We start from the raw sequence: 22,078 nt of genomic DNA on the forward strand, positions 1-22,078 counted from the left end.
AAAAAATTGCAAGATCTATGTATACTGCAGTATATGTGTATACTTATACACCAGTGAGACTAAAACAGATTTCTGTACAGGAGATTTCGCATGAGCTCAGAATACTAACTTCATGCAGCTGACATTTCCCTATTAGACCAGGGTACAACTGAGCTATTGCTTTATCCACAATGGATGTGACCTGCTGTAACTTTCTAAATTTACCCTTGTGCTATGAACTGCAATTGTCTTGACTAGTTTGAGCTATTCAATTCTAACTCTATGCAAGGTAAAGAGCTTCCGTAACTTTACAATGAAATGTAAAAAGAGGATGGAAAACTGGCTTTAAAAAGGAATGTGTTAAATTAATTACAGTACATGACACATGGCAGTGGAAAAAGACGAGCAAATCAAGTATTTGTAGCATGCACTGCCTTTTTTCTTTTTTTTTAACATTTTAGCTTATACTACAAAATCCCTCAGTTGGAAATCAGTCAATAAAAACCCCTCTGGTTATTACTGCATTTCAGAGAATATGTGAACTTCTTCTAAGGCAGCTATCAAAACAAATTCTTGGTTTGTTGGGGTAAGAGCATTGGCATCAACTCCAAAGAGAATTTTGAAAAGTAAGGAAACTCAAAATTTAAACATAACTAAAAACAAAAATAGGGTTAATTTATCTCATGAAACTAAGCTTTGGTTCAGATGCCCAGGACCATTTTTTTAAAAAATCGGGCTTAAGCCAGCCAGGTTTAATGAGAAATGGAGAATTCTCTGTTAGTTGTTTTTTTATTATTTGACTTCTACGAGAAGTTGTATTAAGTGGATCTATGGGTGTATTTCCCAGAGGCTTGGGATAACTTCTTCACAACACCCTTCCAACCTACCCTTCTCCCCTCAAGTTTGACCAAGTTCCTTTACTCTGGGGTCCCATAACACGCTGAGAATTCAGTCATTCATAAAGGTTTGTTGACTACTAGTTATAAGCACAACACTATACTAGATACTGTGAATGGCTCTAGCAGGATCCCCAAATTATCTGTTTACACATGTATCTCCCCAGCTAGCCTGGCCCTCCAGGATAGATGAGGCCATGACTTCCTCACCTTTGTGTCTCCACTGCCCAGCACAGGGCCCAACACAGAGTAGATCAATAAATACTTGTGGAAATAAAACAAAATAAAGGAAGAAGTTCAACAAAGTGAAGGTGTACAAATAGGCACACGAAGTAGCATTGGTCTGTATGAATTAAACTAGTGAAAAGTTTGGTGAATCAAGTAAATTTTTGCAGACTTACTAAATTTAAAAACTTGATTTAAAATCCTGATTAGCAAAATTTATACTTGTTATGTTAATTCTATTAGATAACCACAATAAAACCAAATCCTGTCTAACTCTTCCTAAGGGTAAGTGAATAAAGAATAATGGGTCAGGATGCCTGCCGTCTGTATAATTATTATCTTACAGTTGAAATCATGGGAAAATGACTATACTTAGCAATGGAATTGATTAGATAGGCTATGGAACTCAACATTCTCTGACCTTAATTAGTTTAACAGATAATTGCCAACTCTGACATTAGTAATGAAATTAAACATAGAAAGAAATGGTATCATACTGATACTGACTACACAGAACCATTAGTATCCTGTTTCTCAGAAATAAGAAACTATAATTTTGTTCTTTTCTGGGGGGAAAACTTTACATAGAGCAATAACATAAGCTTTTATTATTGTATAAATTATCCAAAGAAGAGAGGAATTACTGAATGCATAACAACATATGGTAATATATTGCACTATCCCCAGAAGTTATAGTAAGACTAACTTCTAAATAAAAGAGTTGGTATGTTTAAATTATTCGATGAAGATACAGAGGAGAAAGGCTGTTTCCTTTTAGAATTATTATGCATGTAAAATTCACCTCACTTCAGTCATAGGTAAAACTCTATATTTAATTCTACCTCTACATTCTCATATAAATATCTACCTGTAATATGACATGTAAAATTAAACTATCCTATTTGTGCATATGTGTATGTGTGTGTAAGAATGTGTGTGGAGAGTGGGAGAGTCATATAACCCACCAGTCAGAACAAAATTATAACTTCTCTTGAAGACAGAAACTATGTTTTATAATTCTAGAATTTCCAAAGCATAGTTTAGTGCCTAAAATATATTAGCCAATAAAGATGATTATGATGACAACAGAACCTTGGGAAGAACATTATCATATTTTTTAGTCTTATGCAAAGCTGAGAACAGGTAACATAGATGCAAGATATTCTAGTGTAAATTGCTCAAAACTTAAACTTAGAAATTAAAGAAAAGTTAGATTACTTTTGTACATATAAAAATATAGCATTAGAACTTTTTTTTGCAAAGCAGTAAACTGTAGCCACAAGGACCTCATTCGTCCACCAAAATTAACTTAGTTGATATATAAACATTTTTTCTTAAATATTAACACCATAGAATCTTATTTTTGGTCCTTGACTAAGAAGCAGGTGGCAGGCTACATTTGTCTTAGTAATTAAAGGCCAAAACTTGTGAAACTAAAAGATACTAAGATTTTTATTCAAAAGATGTTTAGCCATATATGAAAAACTCATAGCTAACATCATAGTCAATTGTGAAAAGCTGAAAGCATTTCCTCTAATCAGGAACAAGACAAGGATACCCACTCTCACCACTTTTATTCAATATAGTATTGGATGTCCTAGGCAGAGCAATCAGAAAAGAAAAAACTAAAATGAATCCAAATTGGAAAGGAAGAAGTAAAACTGTCACTGTTTGCAGATGACATGATACCATACATATAGAAAATCCTAAAGATGCCACCAGAAAACTACTAGAGTTCATCAATGAATTTGGTAAAGTTGCAAGGTACAAAATTAATATACATAAATTGTTGCATTTTGATACATTAACAATGAAATATCAGAAAGAGAAATTAAGGAAACAATTCCATTTACCATCACATCAAAAAGAATAAAATACCTAGGAATAAACCTACCTAAGGAGGTAAAGGACCTATACTCAGAAAATTCTAAGACACTAATGAAAGAAATTGAAGATGACACAAATAGATGGAAAGATATACCATGTTCTTGGATTGGAAGAATTAATATTGCTAAAATAACCATACTGCCCAAGGCAGTCTATATATTCAATGCAATTCCTATCAAAATACCAATGGCATTTCTCACAGAATAAGAACAAATAAAATTTGTATGGAAACACAAGAGATCTCAAATAGCCAAACAATCTTTTTTTTTTTGTTTTTTTGCAGTACGCGGGCCTCTCACTGTTGTGGCCTCTCCCATTGCGGAGCACAGGCTCCGGACGCACAGGCTCAGTGGTCATGGCTTACGGGCCCAGCTGCTCCGCGGCATGTGGGATCTTCCCGGACCGGGGCACGAACCCGTGTCCCCTGCATCAGCAGGCAGACTCTCAACCACTGCGCCACCAGGGAAGCCCCCAAACAATCTTGAGAAAGAATAACAGAGCTGGAGGAATCATACTCCCTGACTTCAGACTATACTACAAAGCTACAGTAATGAAAACAGTTTGATACTGGCATGGAAACAGACACATAGGTCAATGGAACAGAATACAGAGCCCAGAAATAAACCCACACACTTATGGTCAGTTAATCTACAACAAAGGAGGCAAGAATATACAATGGAGAAAAGACTCTTCAATAAGTGGTGCTGGGAAAACGAGACAGCCACATGGAAAAGAAATTAGAACGTTCTCTAACACCATATACAAAAATAAACTCAAAAGGCACTAAATCCTAAATGTGAGATTGGAAACCATGAAACTCCTACAGGAAAACAGAACACTCTTTGACATAAATTGTAGCAATATCTTTTTGGATCTGTCTCCTAAAGTAAAGGAAATAAAAGCAAAAATAAGCAAATGAGACTTAATTAAACTTAAAAGCTTTTGCACAATAAAGGAAACCATCAACAAAATGAAAAGACAACCTACTGAATGGGAGAATGTATTTACAAATGATATTACTGATAAGGGGTTAGTATCCAAAATATATACAGAGCTAATACAACTCAACATCAAAAAACCAGACAACCCAATTAAAAAATGGGTAAAAGAACTGAATAGACATTTTCTTCCAAAAAGGAAATGCAGATGACCAACAGGCACATGTAAAGATGCTCGACACATCACTAATCATCAGGGAAATGCAAATCAAAATCACAGTGAGATGGGCTTCCCTGGTGGTGCAGTGGTTGAGAGTCCACCTGCCGATGCAGGGGACACAGGTTCGTGCCCTGGTCTGGGAGTATTCCACATACCGCGGAGCGGCTGGGCCTGTGAGCCATGGCCACTGGGCCTGCGCGTCCAGAGCCAGTACTCCGCACTGGGAGAGGCCACAGCAGTGAGAGGCCCACGTACCGCAAAAAAAAAAAAAAAAAAAAAAATCACAGTGAGATATCATCTCACACCTGTCAGAATGGCTCTCATCAAAAAGAACACAAATAAAATAAAATTTAAAAAAAGAACACAAATAACAAATGGCATAAATGTGGAGAAAAGAGAACCCTGTATACTGTTGGTGGGAATGTAAATTGGTGCGGCCATGGTGGAAAACTGTAGAGAGGTTTCTCAAAAAGCTACAAATGGAGCTATCATATGACCCAGCAATTCCACTCCTGGGCATATATCTGAAGAAAACCCCAAAAACATGAATTTGAAAAGATACATGCACCCCAATGTTCACAGCAGCATTATTTACAATTGCCAAGATATAGAAGCAACCTAAGTATACATCAACAGATGAATGGATAAAGAAGCCATGGTATATACACACAGTAGAATACTACTCAGCCATAAAAAAGAATGAAATTTTGCCATTTGCAGCAACATGGATAGACTTGGAGGGTATTATGCTCAGAGAAATAAGTCACACAGAGAAAGAAAAATACTGTATGATATCACTTATATGTGGAATCTAAAAAATACAACAAACTAGTGAATATAACAAAAAAGGAGGCTCACAGATATAGAGAACAAACTAGTGGTTACCAATGGGGAGAGGGAAGAAGGAGGGGTAATTGGGGTAGAGGATAAAGAGAAACTATTATGTGTAAAATAAGCTAAAAGGATATAATGTACAGCACAGGGAATATAGCCAACATTTTATAAATTTATTTGTAAATGGAGTGTAACCTTTAAAAATTGTGAATCACTATATGGTATTGTACACCTGTAATTTATATAATATTGTACATCAACTATACTTCTATAAAAATAAAAATTAAAAAAAAAGATGTTTGGATTGTGCCATTTCTGATTAACAATGTTTAACGTGAGAACCCAGCACATAATGTGAAGCTTGAAGAGAACTTGGGTATATATTAAAATCCTGTGGCATCCCTACAAGGTACAGTCCTTTATAGTTGGAGAAGCTCCACTTCTATTTGGTTTCTTTTTCCCACATATAAGAATTGTGGCATATTTCAGCAATTGAGTTCCCTCTACTAATAATACCTTTTCATAGATGTAACTATTAATTTAGCATGAATTATGTAAAGTAATCATTACAAAAATTTAGCCTGACCTAAAGCCTTTCTCTTCTGGTTATGATTTCAAGTAAGAGAATTAATTACATGTGTTTTGATTGGGGTGACTACACTTTTGTTCACTATATTTTGCTTGAAGATAATTGTCAAAGTCACATTGAGCAAGTCAATTTTTCATCATTTTTACATGATTTGTTTATATTTATGTAGTTTTAGTGATATTTTTACTTAAATTTTAAAAATATTTTCTTACAGAATATGAACTGACATACACCGTTATTAGAATTTTACATGCCACCTAGACTTGCTTTTTCCTTTAAGCCATTCATCTACTCATGAGACTCCATGACATGCAGCTTGCTTTGGGTGCATACACTCTGGCTGCTCGACTTCTTGAAGGAATGAATAATAGTTTGTACCTTTTGTCAAAAAGTTTGCACTATTGTACGTACTACTACAATATTAATGTAGTATGTCAAAACATTTATAGTCTCATTTAATCCTCATAAAGCACCCAATTGAAGAAACTGAGGCTTAGTGAGATTAAAGCACTTGTCCACAGATATTTGGTAATAAATGTCAGAGCTGCAATTGGTACCCAGTCAGTCTTACTACAGAGGCCACGATCATACCACCGTGTGGTACCACTTCCCTAGCTCCACCCAAAGATGCCAAATACCTTTCCACTGTTGAATGATTTGTAGAAGTGTCTGCTGCTTCCTGTTCTGGGGAAAAACTACTGCAATCACATTCCTGGCCTCAGTGATCATGTTATGATTGCCCTTGATGCCCAATTCCCTTTCCTGTGCTAGGGGTAGGGCCTAAAGTTTGAACATTTGCCACTGACACCTCTGGACTACCAAGATTTCTTTTCTTTAATGTTGCTAACCCAAGAGTTGTGACTTTAAGGGACTCAGTTACATTACTTCAAAATATTATTGCATATTATACTCGACAAGTGAATCTAGAGCAATGTCTCCATCACCATTATTTTTACTACCATGCACAGAAAAAAAATATCAATCTCCACAGCACGGTAGGCTTCAAAGACAACATTTGTTCCTCTGTTTTCAAAGCAGCATGCAGACTTTTACAAGCTCGTACTGACATATTTTCCTGAGTGGGATTTAAACCTGGACTGCTTCCAAGGTGGATGAAACCTCTCTCAGCTGTTTTTAATTAATCACCACACCTGCTATTTAAATGTTGATTACACCTATAGAAATGATCATAGTAAATCTTATTTCCCCTGTAAAATCTTAGTAAAATGTACCCATAAAATGTCCTCTCCTCCAAATTAATTGAAAAGCTAAATAAGTGTAGAATATTAAATAAAATAATAATTTGTTATGAAACCTAAAGAATACAGAAATACATATTCCAAAAGAGCATTTATCTAAAACTATAAAACTTTCTAGGTTCTTTAGCTACTTTTTGGTTCTTACAATCTCTCTTCTCTTAAAAAACATAGGGGAATCATTATAAAAACATATACGTATTCTCATAGAATATTTAAGAAATGAATTTAAAAAAATCAGCCAACACCATAGTCCCATTACTCAAACTTAAGACTGCATATTTTGATGCATTTTCTTTTAGAATTTTTCTACACATACACTGTATCTGTGCATATAAATAATATTTTTACAAAGTTGGGATAATAATACTCCGTCTTCTACTTTTAAAAACTAACATTGCCAAATAAGTATTGCCTACAGCATTCAGAAGTCATGAAAGATATTCTAAATCTTATATAGTAGTTTACAGATGGGTTACAATTGTTTTTAGCTTTCCCTAATTATTTGTAGAACTAGTGCCTTTGTTTTCATTGTTGTACATAAGTCTTTGTCCTTGTCTTGATTGTGTCCATTGTTTAAATTCCTGAGGGTGGAACAATGATGTCAAAGGATATAGATTATTGGTACATATTGTAATATTGCAAAACTAACCTTGAGAGAGGCTGAAGCAAAAGATGCTACCATAACTGTTTGTGGAAGAACCTGTCTCAACTTAATCACATGCTCAAATTTGCTTTGCTCAATTGATATGCCTATCTTAACGGTTTTGATTTACCTTTTTCAGTTTTGAAGAGTTTAAAAGCTCAGTCATACATTTAATGTCTATTACAATTTTTATCTTCTTTGACTTGTCAACATTTTTTGTCCTTTCAGAGTTTCAAATGTCTCTTTTATTTTCAAAAACTTTATATAGACAAGATAACTCTTTTCCAAGTTTGTTATTTTCTCTTTAATATATTTTTTGACTTTTACAAGTTTTAAATTCTATAAATTGAAAAGTATAAATTTAGATTTTTATTCCATTGCTTTCATGCCTTCCAACCCTGAAATCAATAAAATACTTCTCATTTTCTTCTGGCTTAAAAAAAATTGCTTTTCTTTCCATTTAACTTTTAGTAACCTGAAATTTGTTTTGGTATGGGGCATAAGTGACAATCTTACTTGAAATTTTCCAAGCAGACAATTTTTTTCAATTGTTGAAAATCATTCAACCCAATTTAACTTCCCCTAATGTCTCCTCTTTACATTTCTCTGTCTTCGAAAAGTTAGTCTAATATAATGAGCTTCAAACTACTTTTTCAAGGAGAGTACAAATGCAGGGCTTTTAAAATGCATTTGAAAGTAAGAGATCAGAAACTTAAAACAATCACGTATATGTATAGACTGCTATTAAAAAAATCCTCATGGTAACCAAAAACCAAAAATCTATAACAAGTACACACACAAAAAAGAAAAAGGAATCTAAACATAACACTAAAGATAGTCATCAAATCACAAGAGAAGAGAACGAAAGAAGAAAGGAAAAATCTATCTTTGCAATCCTGGTTCTATCACTTACCATGAGTTGTGCGACCATGAGCAAAGTACTGAACTCAAATAAGCCTCAGTTTACTTGTCTATAAAATGTATAGGATTATATGGACTAAATTATATATTACATGTAAAAATCCCTAAGAAGAGTACATTGGAATAGCAGACACTCAATAAAAGTAAATTTTAATACTTGATTCACAGAGCTATCATAAGGAGTAAATGAAATTTATATATGTAAATGGTATGTGGAGCACCATTACAGAACCTGGCAAATAGGGGCTCAATAAATGATAGCTATTATTATTACTAATTAATACAGAACCTCCCCTACATTTCCACATTTCATTTATTTATTTATTTTCTTTATTTTTTATTCTCCTGCTATTTTCCACATCTAAGTCAACTGTCGATCCTGAATAGAATAGATCTAGTCTCAATGCAAAATCAAGTGGTTAGGGGTAGACCAGAAAGAAGCCCAGTATCGATAACTTGGCTGACAGTGTTATGGCTAGGGTCTAACACGTAGCTCTAAATGCTTGGGTCACATTTTAAATAGAAATGAAAGTTGACATGTCCATCTGGATCACTATTTAATTCTTCAAATAATTAATTGGTGAGTTTACACAAATCAACACCAAAGAAAAGACTGATTCTTTAATCTGTATTTATATATTATATAACAAAAGAAAGAACGAAAGAAAGAAAGAGCATGTAGACAGTAGAATTCATTATTTACTTTTGTGGAAGAAACTGATTTAATACTTAATTTTAGAGGTCTTTTAGAAATGCATATATAATTTTTTAAACTGAAAATATACGGAGTGAATATTTGACACCTCACATTAGTTGATGTACTAAGAAATTTTAATGAGGCCAAAAGAACTTTGTTAATCATCTCTCACATGCTGCATGACTTTTTAGGCAGAAGTGCGGAATTCAGTCAGGAAATCGTACTGGACTTCAATTCCAAGAAAGGATCAAATCATTCAGAACAATCTTACTCTTCAAGCTGGCTGCTCAATGGTGGAATGAAATTCTGATTTTTAAAAAACTGGGAGACACATTTTCATAACAACATCTTATGTTGTTAGCGCCTAGATTTCTGATGGGAGTTTACAAGCTTAAACAATGAAAGGACTCTACATAGGCGTACAGCAATTATTAGTTTTAGGAAGTGGAGCTTAAATTTACTTTAAGTACTGTGATTTAAAATTACATTGCAATACAATGCAGACCCCTTCTTACTGTTAAGATAATGCATTGGACCATAGGAGGCCCCATTTGCTGGCAGAGCAGCCTCTGTCCCCACGTGTCCTGTGTGGTCTTGGTGCCTTTAATTGCCAGTAAACAGAATTTGGCAATCAGTTGAATTAACCTGGATTAGAAGAAATTTAATATAATGTGAAGGGTTTTAATACTTTTATGCCCTTATGTACAGTTGTTACATATTCAGCCCCGTTTTTTCTGTAAAGTCAACCTCTTAGAACATAAAGCAGTGGTTATCATACAATAACGCACTTAAGGGTTACTTAGAGATCATGCTTAATCTTTTTTTTTTTTTCATGCTTAATCTTGTTAAATAAATATTCTCAGCTCCCACCTCAGAGATTCTAATTCTGGAGGTCTTATGTAGAGCTTAGCAAGCTACATCACTTTAAAACACCCCAGGTGATTCTTCTGATGTGGGCAGTTCATGGAACACACTTTGGAAGGTGATGACATAAGGGATTAACTAGACCTTTCATTCTATGTATTTATTACACAACCCAAAACACTTTATCCCTGATGTCATCCTCGATCATTTAGGCAGTCAGAATGTATGATGTAAGAATGCATAGGGCTTCCCTGGTGGTGCCTGCCGATGCAGGGGACGCGGGTTCGTGCCCCGGTCCGGGAGAATCCCACATGCGGCGGAGTAGCTGGGCCCGTGAGCCATGGCCGCTGAGCCTGCGCGTCCGGAGCCTGTGCTCCGCAATGGGAGAGGCCACAACAGTGAGGCCCGCGTACCGCAAAAAAAAAAAAAAACAAAGAATGCACAAGAAGCTGAATATGATAAGCCAGTTTTTAAAGAAATAATTATGTATTATAGACATATGGACAATTCTGTGAAACATACACCTTACTAACAGAAAACTGTTGAATGTCTTTTACTTCTGAAAATGGAGTTTTCCCTTTGGTAAATCTAAAGAAAAAATTATATGTGACGACCAGTGGTTTTCAAAAAGAAAAGAGCCACAAATTTTCCTATGTCCTTCTGTTTTACTAGATGTCTTAGTACATGCTTTCTAACTAATCTCCTTCAGAAGGCTAACAATCCAGAAAGATATGATTCTAATGTAGCAAGTCTGAAGAGACTTCAACCGTAGTTTTAACACATTATTTCTGCCTGGAGCCATCTTTTCCATGATAAAGTGAGAATTCCTCATTAGACAAATTAACAATCTCAGATATTTAATTTTAAGTACATGATGTGCTTATTTAATAGAGTTGTTATACTAGATAAAGTGCTACGGTATCAAGTAGAACATAAGATTATACTTCAAAGCCCCCTTTTGAAGCTCATTGATAACTGAGGTAGGTAAAGAGTACAAAAAAATCCAAATTTTAAAATAATATGTCAGCAACATTTATAATTCATCAAAAACACTGTTTCAACTCACAATCTCTACTATTCAACACCTGGCTTTCACATAGCTTTTAGATACAATTCATTAGCTCAAAGATGCCACTGAAATGATTATACTTCCGATGATCGTTGTAGTATTTTTACACCTTATAAGCAAATTTTAAAGAAAGGTACAAAACAGTTTTACTATAGTCACATAAGCCCACACAAATATGACGTGAATGTAAGCTTTGAAAAGTCAAACTCTTAAAAGTCTGACAATGAAATGTAATATAATATGCCCCAAATTTCAAAGAGAAGCCTTTAAATGACAATGAAGGAACCAGTAGCTATTTCTTATGGCAAAATAAATTTTAAGTTTCACCCATTAAGAAGGCATTCAATCCAAACCAGCAACTGAAAGTGGGTAAGAAACAGCAGATGTCTGTGTGGGAAGGAAGCAAAATATGGTTGAAAAGACAGCTCTCTCTCCACAGAGTATTCTCAGCTCTACCATACATGTGACCCTGAAAAAGCCACTGTATATCCAGTAGAACCAATGTTATTAAATACAGAAGACTTAAAATTATTACATAGTTCAAATTATGTTTGGTTTGGATGAACCTCATAAGAAAACTATAATGGAAATAGTATTAGATATTGATTGTTTATATTATAATAATAATTCCTCTTATCACAGTGTAATATTTCACTGAAAGGTATCTATTGCATTTTATGTACAATTTCATACAGAGATTGCATAATAATTCAAGGAATTATTATAGTAAATATGTTTTATACAATTAATATTTCACAGTAGTAATGTGTGTACACTTGCAGTAGGGTACATTTTTTTTTTTGAGAAGAAGGTTATAATTAAATCTTCTTAGTTTTAATTCTTAGTTTTTCCAGGCTCTTTAAATATTTTTAGAAATGCCTTTTGTATCTCTATCACTTTTTCAATTTTCACAGCCTTTGGTTTCATCTGGGGGCTTGTCACCTGCAGCTGGAAAATGCCCACAGCTAGATTCACTATCTTGGGTGGTTTCTTAGTCATTAATTTATTCAAGTTTTCCAAAAATATTTATTGAGCATCTGTTAGGTACTAGGTGCTTGGTTAGGCACTGCAAAGAGAGTGGAGCTTCTGATACGCAAACCACAACCTAATTGGTTCTCCTAAAACAGCCTTTGTCAGTGGTCTTTCAGTAGAACAGAGTCCAAATTCTGAAGCTTGGCATATGAAGCTCTTGATAGTCTGATCCCATGTATATTAACCAAATTTCGTGAATTCCACATGTGTCCAAAAAAACAAGGTGTTACAGCCATGGGGATTCATACACTGCTTCTCTCATTCTAATGTTACTATTGACTCCAAGACTGAGATTGTGATCTGCTCATAATGCTTCAAGATTTGACTTTTCTGTAACCCTCTGAGACTGAGTTGTCATTCTTAGGTATTCCACAACACCCTGTGCTTTCTCACCACACTGTAACACCATATTGGGACTCCTGCTTTGTCCATCCTTGGATTATGCTCCTTCAAGCCAAAGTTGCATGTCTTATTCATCTTGGTAAGCCCAGTGCCTGGCACTTAATAAATGCTCAATAAATGCTAACTGAATGTGCCTTCTTCCCAACAGGAACCAAGATTGTACTCTGCTTCCAAGATCCACTGTAAGCTAGCACATCTGTACAATGGAATACTACTTGGCCATAAAAAAAGAATTAAATTTTGCCATTTGCAGCAACCTGGACAGACTTTACGGGTAATATGCTAAGTGAAATAAGTCAGACAGAAAAAGACAAATACTGTATGATATCACTTATATGCGGAATCTAAAAAATACAACAAACTAGTGAGTATAACAAAAAAGCAACAGACTCACAGATATAGAGAACAAATTACTCATTACCAGTGGTGGGGGGGAGCAAATTAGGGGTGGGGATTAAGAGGTGTAAACTACTAGATATAAAATAAATAAGCTACAAGTATATATTATATAGCACAAGGAATATAGCCAATATTTTATAACTATAAATCGAGTATAACCTTTAAAAATTGTGAATCACTATGTCGTATACTTGAAACTTATGTAATATTGTACACCAACTCTACTGCAATAAAAAAATTAAAAATAAAAATTTTTTAAATCTACTACAGGCTCTAACTTCTCCATTAGCAGAATGGATGTTCAAAATATTTAACAACTGGTACAGTTCACACACCAGCCAGTCACAATGGACACTGTCTGTAGCACTGGAGGAAGGTAGTCCTGGAGGCCCCTAGCTGGTCCAGGCATCATTCTTCTATTTGTTCATTTGGGGGTTGGAAGTGGACTGGGGAATCCTGAGGATGGGCTCCAGGTAGCCACAGTAGAAGGAGCAGCTTGGTGGGCTCATAGAAGCGGCTATTTAATTAGTCTGTATGGAATCATTTCAAAGTATAAACAATTGGTACAGCTGCTCTGCTCCGTACTAGCTGAATCTCAGCCCTGTCCATGAGACATTCCCAAAACAGTATGTATGATCTGTACCGTTCCTCTTCTTCCTTGTCATCTTTTAGGTACTCATTTCATCACTCACACTGCCACCTACTCTCCTATTGACTTTAATAGTTAATTAATTACATGTGGGTAAGTCCTGCTTTTAAAACTAGATTGAAAGTTCCTAGACGATAGAAGCCATATCTTATGTTCTTTCAATATTTATCTTTAAATAAATTATCCAAAAGTACATAACCATGCTCTATATCATTTCGTATTTTTAAAAATGCTTTACCAGAATGATTTTCAGCATACTCTTGGACCTTTTTAGGGTTAATAACAAAACTATAGGGAGAAAGTTTTCTTATAACAGCTATAAAAAAGGCTACCAAAGATAATGTTCACAATATCATTTAAAGTCTCTTATTTCTATCCTCTTAGAACTCAAAATTGAAGAAAAGTTTAACTCTCTTGACATACTGTATGATTCATAGATAGGGAACCATCTCTCTTTCACACACACACACACACACACCGTGAGCACACACACACACACACCACTCCACCTTAGTAAATGGCACCATCTTGTACCCAGTTGTTTAAGCCAATAACCCCTTCTCTTTCTTTCAAGAGCCAAAACAATCCTTCAATAAAAACAAAAATACATCTGGAATCTGATCACTTCTCTCACCACCACCGTTAACACCCTAATTTAATCCTACGTCATCGTTCACCTCAGGGGTTTCTGGGACAGCTTAAGTTGGCCTCCCTTGATGGAATTTACAATCCATTCTCCACCAAGCAGAGATAGACAGAGACAGAGAGAGACAGAGACAGAGGCACAGAGAGGGAGGGAGGAGGAGAAAGCTCACACGAGAAAGATCTTTTGAAGCATAAATGAGGTTCTCCTATTTCTCTAAAACTCTCCAGAGGTTTCCCACTGTACTTTGAATGAAATCCAAAGTCCTTTACCAAGGCCCACTACATTTAGAAAGAAATCTAAACTTCTGCCAAGGTAGGCCTGTGCCTGCCTCTCAGACCTCATTGCCAGCCCCTTTCTTCTCTGTTCACAATGCTGCAGCCATGCCTTTTTGTCCCTTGGACTCACCCGGCACATTCCTACCTCAGCTGGGCAGCACACTCCCCCCACCTCCCTATTTAAGTTTAATGTTTGTCTCCCCCTACTCTGTCTCATCCACATATGGCCAGCATTTAGATCGATACCTAGCTCAATAAATATTTGCTGGTTGACTTACTACCTTTTGATTCAGCACAGCAGAAAAGTACTAAATTGTTTTCACAAAAACACCAGAATTCAATGCCTATGGGCTAAGGTCACAAGAAAATGTATACAATAACAAGAAGGCTGAAATAAAGAAGATAAAATTTTTTTACTATAACTGAAAAAATGTTTAAATAAATGAAACAAGAAAATAAAAATCTCTGAGAAAAAAACTGGTAAAACAAGGAGGATAACAATTTAAAAGTCATCTAGGACACATAATCTAAGTAATATTTGTGATGAAGCATCACATTTATGGTTTTGCTCTTGGGACAAAGCAAATTAATCTGATATGGTAAAGAAACTACAGTGAATATATGTCCATGCCACTCTCTCACTTTGTCACAGCTTACCCTTCCCCCTCCCCATATCCTCATATATACACTACCAACTACCAAACGTAAAACAGATAGCTAGTGGGAAGCAGCTGCATAGCACAGGGAGATCAGCTCAGTGCTTTGTGACCACCTAGAGGGGTGGGATAGGAAGGGTGGGAGGGAGGGAAACACAAGAGGGAAGAGATATGGGAACATATGTATATATATAACTGATTCTCTTTGTTATAAAGCAGAAACTAACACACCATTGTAAAGCAATTATAGTTGAATAAAGATTAAAAAAAAAAAAGAAACTGCAGTGAAAAGTACATGATCTCAATGCAAGACAAATATAAAGAACACTTAGACCAATATGCAAATCTATAAATGATGCCATGAAAAAATACAAGCCAAGAAGAACAAGAAATGAAGATCTATTCCTGAGGCTGTTCTAGTCTTCACTTTACCAAAGCATGGTCAAGAAGCCGCCTCTCTGGAGCCCGCTTAGCCCTTGCATGGCTTTGCGGACTCATGTCCCAGACAGAGCTCCCCTAAGAATCCAGGACAAAATCTATAAAGCATCTCTGAGAGCTTCTTCTTTCATAAGTAAAACTGGAATATATATACCCATTATCTGTAAAAAGGAAAAGGAAAAGGTATCTGAGAGGTCATGCAGTTTTTCCTTCTGTGATCAACAGAAATATTTAGAAATATCACTAGGATTTCCTCTGAATAAGAATTTTAGTACAGTTGAATTTTGTTCTCAACTCTCTACTACCCCACATGCTTTCTCTTTTTGGAACTGTCAAGCTGATTGTGATAATAGCAGATCTTGGAGTCCTTTAAGGACTAATGTAAGAGGCAACCACATTTCAGAGGAAAACCCTAACATAGGCTCATAAGCCTTACATCTTCATTAGGAAGGCAGACATTTTTTCTCAATAGATTTGGAATAAGGTCTCTCTGGGAGTAGAGTTCTCTCGTGCCCTCAAAGTTTGAGTGAAGGGAGAGATGGACTTGGGAATACTCATAACACAGGGGTTGGAGTCCAGTGTAGTTCTTTATCTGTGGTCGGGGGTGAGAGTCTGCCCTGAAAGGTTTGCCTACTCTTTTTCTCCATGCAAATCTCCCTGCTACTAGAGTCCTGGCTGCACCAGCAAAATGAAAGAGACACTGTAACTAGTTTGAAATGTATTTCCAAATTGCTTTCCAAATATTTAGAAAAATTTACAGCATACCCTGGAACGTCTACCAGTCTCAACACCCTCTTCTAAGACTGAATATTATTATATTTTATATCTTTGTTAACGGAATATTTTATTATTATTTTAATGCATATCTTTACAAAATAGGAAAAGAATACTAAAATTAATATTTAGTGACTGAAAAATTTAGCAATCAAAAATTTAATAATAGAAAAATTTAGCAATTGTTGGAAAACAGCCAGATCGATTTGTTGCCCTACTGTCTAAGGCTGCGTTTGCTCTACAACCAACAGGGCTGAGAAGCAGCAACAGAGACCACGTGCCCACAAAGCCTATAACATCCACTCTCAGACCCTTTACAGAACGAGTTTGCTGGACTTGGCTCTAGAATTTAAGTATTAATTTGAATACACATTATAAAATATTTGTCCAGTTATAGAACTTTAAAATTTTGTGGTATATTAGCTGTTCATCATTTTTGCTATAATCTTTTTTTTTTAATATGTATTTATTTATTTTGGTTGTGCCAGGTCTTAGTGGCGGCAGGCGGGCTCCTTAGTTGCAGCTCCAGGATTCCTTAGTTTTGGCTTCCCGGCTCCTTAGTTGAGGAACACGGGCTCTTTAGTTGCAGCATGTGAACTCTTAGTTGCGGCATGCATGTGGGATCTAGTCCCCTGACCAGGGATCAAACCCGGGGCCCCTGCATTGGGAGTGCAGAGTCTTATCCACTGTGCCACCAGGGAAGTCCTGCTACAATCATTTAAAGTTACTTTAAAACTTAGGAAATTATTATATTGCCACAATAATATTTAGTTTCATTTTCTACTTTTTTGTGGTATAATTTCTGGGTTTAATTATGTAACATATCTGGAAATAATTATGGTCTGATTTTTTTTATCTTATAAAAAATGTATAAGCCTATTAAGTGGAATTTCAAATATGCACATACCATAATATGGTTCTAGAAGAAATTATTTTTGTTCGCTCACTTTCAACAATTCCTGGTAACTGATTTATTCCTCATTGCTATACTTATTTATACAAACAAATGTCAGACTATTCAAAATTCTAAATAAAACTTATAGAAAAGAATGAAGTATTAATTTACATAAAGCCCAGCAGTTTTAGAACTTTAAATTTATATTTTTTTCCATGAGTTTAGTTCCGATTATGAATAAACCTGGAAATTTATTTAGTTGCAATTTTTGTCCCCCAAACACAATAAACTCTATGAAACATTTCTAAGTTAATTTCCAGAAGAAAAAAAAGTGCTAAGGACCTGTGTTTCTGTTTTTCCCCCAAAAAAAGATTATTATAAAAATAAAAGTTAGTAAGTTCTGAACCTCTTAACTTAATCATTAATAATGACAAGCATGAATGATGAAAAGGGACTAATTATGAAATGTATCTAGATGATGTAAGGAGTGAGTGGCTTCAGTCTCACAGTACCCATTTAAAAGTAAAGAAAGACAATAGATTTCTTAAATTTGGGAAACTTAAAGCTAGATAGAACCACGTATTTTGCTTGTCATCTTTGGTATTAGCTTTTTTTTTTTTTTTTGCCCATGTCTAAAGTGGTGACATCCTGAGTAAAATATCACTTCAGAAAGTAGGCAACAGGTGCATTGCCACTTCTACCATACCTTTCCATGTCACAACAATCATTATATGCTCCTGTCCATAAAATCTTTGACAGAAGAGATTATTCAATGATCAGCAGGTTATATTATTTAATTCAGAGAAATGAGATTGTAGTAAATTTTTAAATATCAACTCAAATTTTTTTCAGGGCTAATATCTATATTAAAATGGATAGGAGGATTTTAACAAGGGAATGATATCGCTATTGATTATTTCTTCTTAAAACGTTTTTAATCATTTTCTGAACTCGAAAGTTTTGAATGAATTTCTTATTTCAGCCCTTGGATCTAAAAATCACGCTAAATCTTGCTCTTCTTTACCCAAAAGAACCTATCAGTGCATCAAAATATCATCACTTCTGTTCTCTATGTTTTAAAAATAGGCTTTTATATTTAATTTTTAAAGTACCTCTAATTTATTTTCATGCTTTACATTTTTCTTAATGGTTTTTAAGAGGTGAAAACAGGGAATACACTTGTGTAGCTTAAAAATATTGAGGGAATTATTAACTAACATTTTAAAGAATGGTCTCAATGTTAAATTAATGAAAAGAATTCCTGGAAACTACCTTTTAAGCAAGGTAGCCACTTCTTGGAGAATATATTCATATACTGCAACTAAGCAAGCTTGTAGAGCTACTAAACAGTTACCCAAAAGTTCACCTTTTTTCGCCCCTTCAGTCCAGAAATTGCACTTCAAGTGGCCGCTCAGAAATGCCGAATGATGCTGCTGGGGGATGTGGATAATTTAAACCATAAAACCATAACCCAAAAAGAGAACTGCAACAGTCCCTGGTCACAAACCTGGGCAGTGTGGTTGTTAAGGCAGGTGTCCTCCCTCCCCACCTTTTTGCCTAATCTCTTGCCTGGGGTGGCTTCTTTCCAATTCGGGAAGCCCCGTCCTCATCTGCACTACAGTGCTGACAGACTTTCTTTTCACTGCAGCTATCTGGAAACACTGGCTCTGCACGTTGTTCTTACTGGTAAGTTCTTAGTTTCTCTTTCAGTTTCATTGTGGTCTGACAGAATTTCAATGCTATGAAATTATGAAATTCATCCAGGTCAGAGTAAAAGCCAAAGAGAGTAGGGAGTCACCTCAAAGTCCTCACTCCTGGAAATATCAGGCACATACTTCAAAGTACAGAGTATGTTTCTCTGATTCAGAAATCTTCCTTATCTTAGTTTCATGGCTACGCTCTGAAATACATGACTTGAAGTAAGGTCAAATTCCTGCATCTGACAGATCAAAGATACACTTTATCCTCCAGCAAATAGGAAAATCAAAATATTTCAGAAAGATTTTTGGCCCTCCCCCCCCAAAAAAAAATCACAATAAGCCTTTGTAATTATTTTAAGAAACATACCATGACTATGAATTATTAAAGTCTGAAAGTCAACTTAAGTATTTGATGGCTCGACTTTTAGGCCTCTGCACAAAATATTATCATCATAATCAGAACAGTATTTAAAGGGCTTTTCACTGTAGTTAGTTAAATATTAGAAGAACGCCTTTATAGGCTGAAACTGGGAAGTCAGAACGTGCTTTTTAATCCTAATGAAAAATGATCCTAATGAAAAATGAACTATGAATATATACAGGCAAAATAATTTAACAGCCTGAATGTAAGTGAATCTCTGCAATATTGCTGCAAGTCACTCCATAATAAAATATATGTTCAGCTTTGGACAAAACTTAATTAAAGAGACGGCATCCTTGCTTATTCCCAAATGTCAGTTCATAGCTAAAACCAGCTCAGAAGGAACAAACATGAACACGGCAGAACACGAAGAGGAAACAGCAGCAGGCCACTGAATCAGAGGCAGTCAGCTGGTTTGATCACATTGGTTTTATTCTGTCAACTTCCTTCCAGGAAGTTTAGAGTTTTAACCAATGAGGTCCAATGTTGATTCTTGGGCCACCATCCTCCTCTCCTCCAGTCTGTGACTTAGAACTTACCCGCACCCCAAGTTCTTTGGTGTCCTCGCTGTTACAGCCGTAGTAGTCTGGGGTTTTGTCCAATTCCTGCAAGTGTCCCTGTGCTCTTACACTCTTATCCGCATGACAAGACGGGCAGAGAGCTGCATTACCCATCTCAGTTCTACGGTTCCCGCTGTCAGTGGGGCCGTCCTTGCCCTCTGTGCTCTGTCCAGGGCTCCCAGGGGGACACTAACGTGGCCGATTCATCCAGACGATCCTGGGTTCCTCTGCTCAATTCCCCTACACGCCCCTCACCAGTTCTCCCCATCTGCTGGCTGGCTTGCTGGTGTCAGAGAGAACTCAAAACCCGAGCAACTGCAGGCTGCCTTCAGTGACCATTTCCAATTCAGGCTCTGCCAGTCTATTTTTACACCTACCAGGCCAGCTATGCATGTCAATGGAGTGAGGGGGGGCGAGGCCAGGGGGGAGCAGGGGAGGGGGCAGTGTTGTTTTGTTTTTCACCATGCAAGCAGCCTCCTTTACACATGGACTGAAGTTCCTGCTGTGTAAAATGTCTCTACATAGGAGAATTTTTGCATTACTCAATGAATGTCTTTGATTTTCCCCCTCTCGGTCTTCCTATTCACAAAGAACACTAAAGTTGCTAATGACCTCACTTCACCAGCATAACAGGTAAAAATTACTTTTGTGATTGCTTAAACCAAGAAGGATTCACTTGGCTTACAGATTTCTTTTTCATAATCATTTACAGAAAGCAATTAGCCATCCTTGCAGCATTTAAAATTCACTGGAAACACATCAATCAAAATGGCTCATTTTACACCAGTATGGATGTTTTAAATTTAATAAGTTATCCACGGTTTTTCATTATTCATGAGTGTTCCAGTAAGAACAAACATTTTGCTTCATTTATAATTCTTTTTAATTTTTACTATTTTGAAAATGTTTCCCTCAGCTTTACAATAGATAATCAAGAATGGCTTTCAAGGGGAGGGGAAAAAAAATGGCTTTCAATATGATACATACTATCTTTGAAACCATATTACAGATTTTGAAAGAAATTGTTTCCCACTGAGATGAGCACAGCAAACACACCATAGATTTTTTTAAACATCTTTATTGGAGTATAATTACTTTACATTGTTGTGTTAGTTTCTGCTGTATAACAAAGTGAATCAGCTATACGTATACATATAGCCCCATATCCCCTCCCTCTTGCATCTCCCTCCCACCCTCCCTATCCCACCCCTCTAGGTGGTCACAAAGCACCGAGCTGATCTCCCTGTGCTATGCAGCTGCTTCCCACTAGCTATCTATTTTACATTTGGTAGTGTATATATGTCAATGCCACTCTCTCACTTCATCCACTTAGCCTTCCCTCTCCCCACACCATAGATTTTTGAAGCCAATTATGATACTTTTAAAAATCAAGACTTTGTTATAGACTATTATGGCTTGAACTTCATCCCCCATTGAATTTCCTCTACAACATTATATATCTAATTGTTTTAATAGTCCTGTACTTCTTCATTTGTTATTTGTTTTGTGTGTGCATATTTTCTCTTCCAAATAGGTTTTAAACTCTTCACTGGTAGGGTCCAGACTTGATTATTGTATCATCCACCCATATGTTACATATTAAATATTAAATGTTTAAGAAACGTACTGAAATGAAAGCGATCATTTGGGGAAAACAGGAAGTAGAAGATATCAATACTTAGGAACTAACCACATTACATTTGATAGAACTCACCTTTCAATTTGTCATTTTTTGAAAAAAGTAAAAATGCTTTGTCATTTTTTTTGTTAAAAACAGCATTCCTGAAATAGTCCATCACTCTATATTGCTGTCCAAAGCCCTACGAACTCAAATCTGCAATTGGCACTTTTGGATTGTTGATTTCCACAAGAGCTCCACAATGCTTTTTTACCAATCCTGTTTTGAATAAGGCTTTATCCCAGAGTTCACAAGCCTAGGGTATGTTACTAAATATTGGCGCCCTACACGTCAGTATCTAAGGCATTATCAGCATTCAGTGAAATTATTTTTACCTTTCAGCTATAGGTGACGACATTGTTTAAACCTTTCTAAAAAAATTAATTGACTGGGGCTTCCCTGGTGGCGCAGCGGTTGAGAGTCCACCTGCCGATGCAGGGGACGCGGGTTCGTGTCCCGGTCCGGGAAGATCCCACGTGCCGTGGAGCGGCTGGGCCCGTGAGCCATGGCCGCTGAGCCTGCGCGTCCGGAG

The 22,078-nt window shown here is 36.0% G+C and overlaps 1 protein-coding gene across 4 annotated transcripts in view; it reads right to left on the bottom strand.

Moving 5' to 3' along the window:
* The window catches only part of ANK2 (ankyrin 2), a 238,632-nt gene extending 218,438 nt beyond the window's left edge, over positions 1-20,194 (bottom strand). For all 4 annotated transcript variants that reach the window (XM_024745661.1, XM_024745659.1, XM_024745658.1 and 1 more), the window contains exon 1: positions 19,848-20,194. In XM_024745661.1, coding sequence (XP_024601429.1) covers positions 19,848-19,982 — 135 coding nt within the window. In that variant the 5' untranslated portion in view covers positions 19,983-20,194. The remainder of the gene's footprint in view (positions 1-19,847) is intronic.
* Between the last annotated feature and the right edge of the window lie 1,884 nt (positions 20,195-22,078).

Source organism: Neophocaena asiaeorientalis, unplaced genomic scaffold, assembly GCF_003031525.2.
Source record: "Neophocaena asiaeorientalis asiaeorientalis breed wild unplaced genomic scaffold, Neophocaena_asiaeorientalis_V1.1 scaffold975, whole genome shotgun sequence".
NCBI classification, from domain to species: Eukaryota; Metazoa; Chordata; class Mammalia; order Artiodactyla; family Phocoenidae; genus Neophocaena; species Neophocaena asiaeorientalis.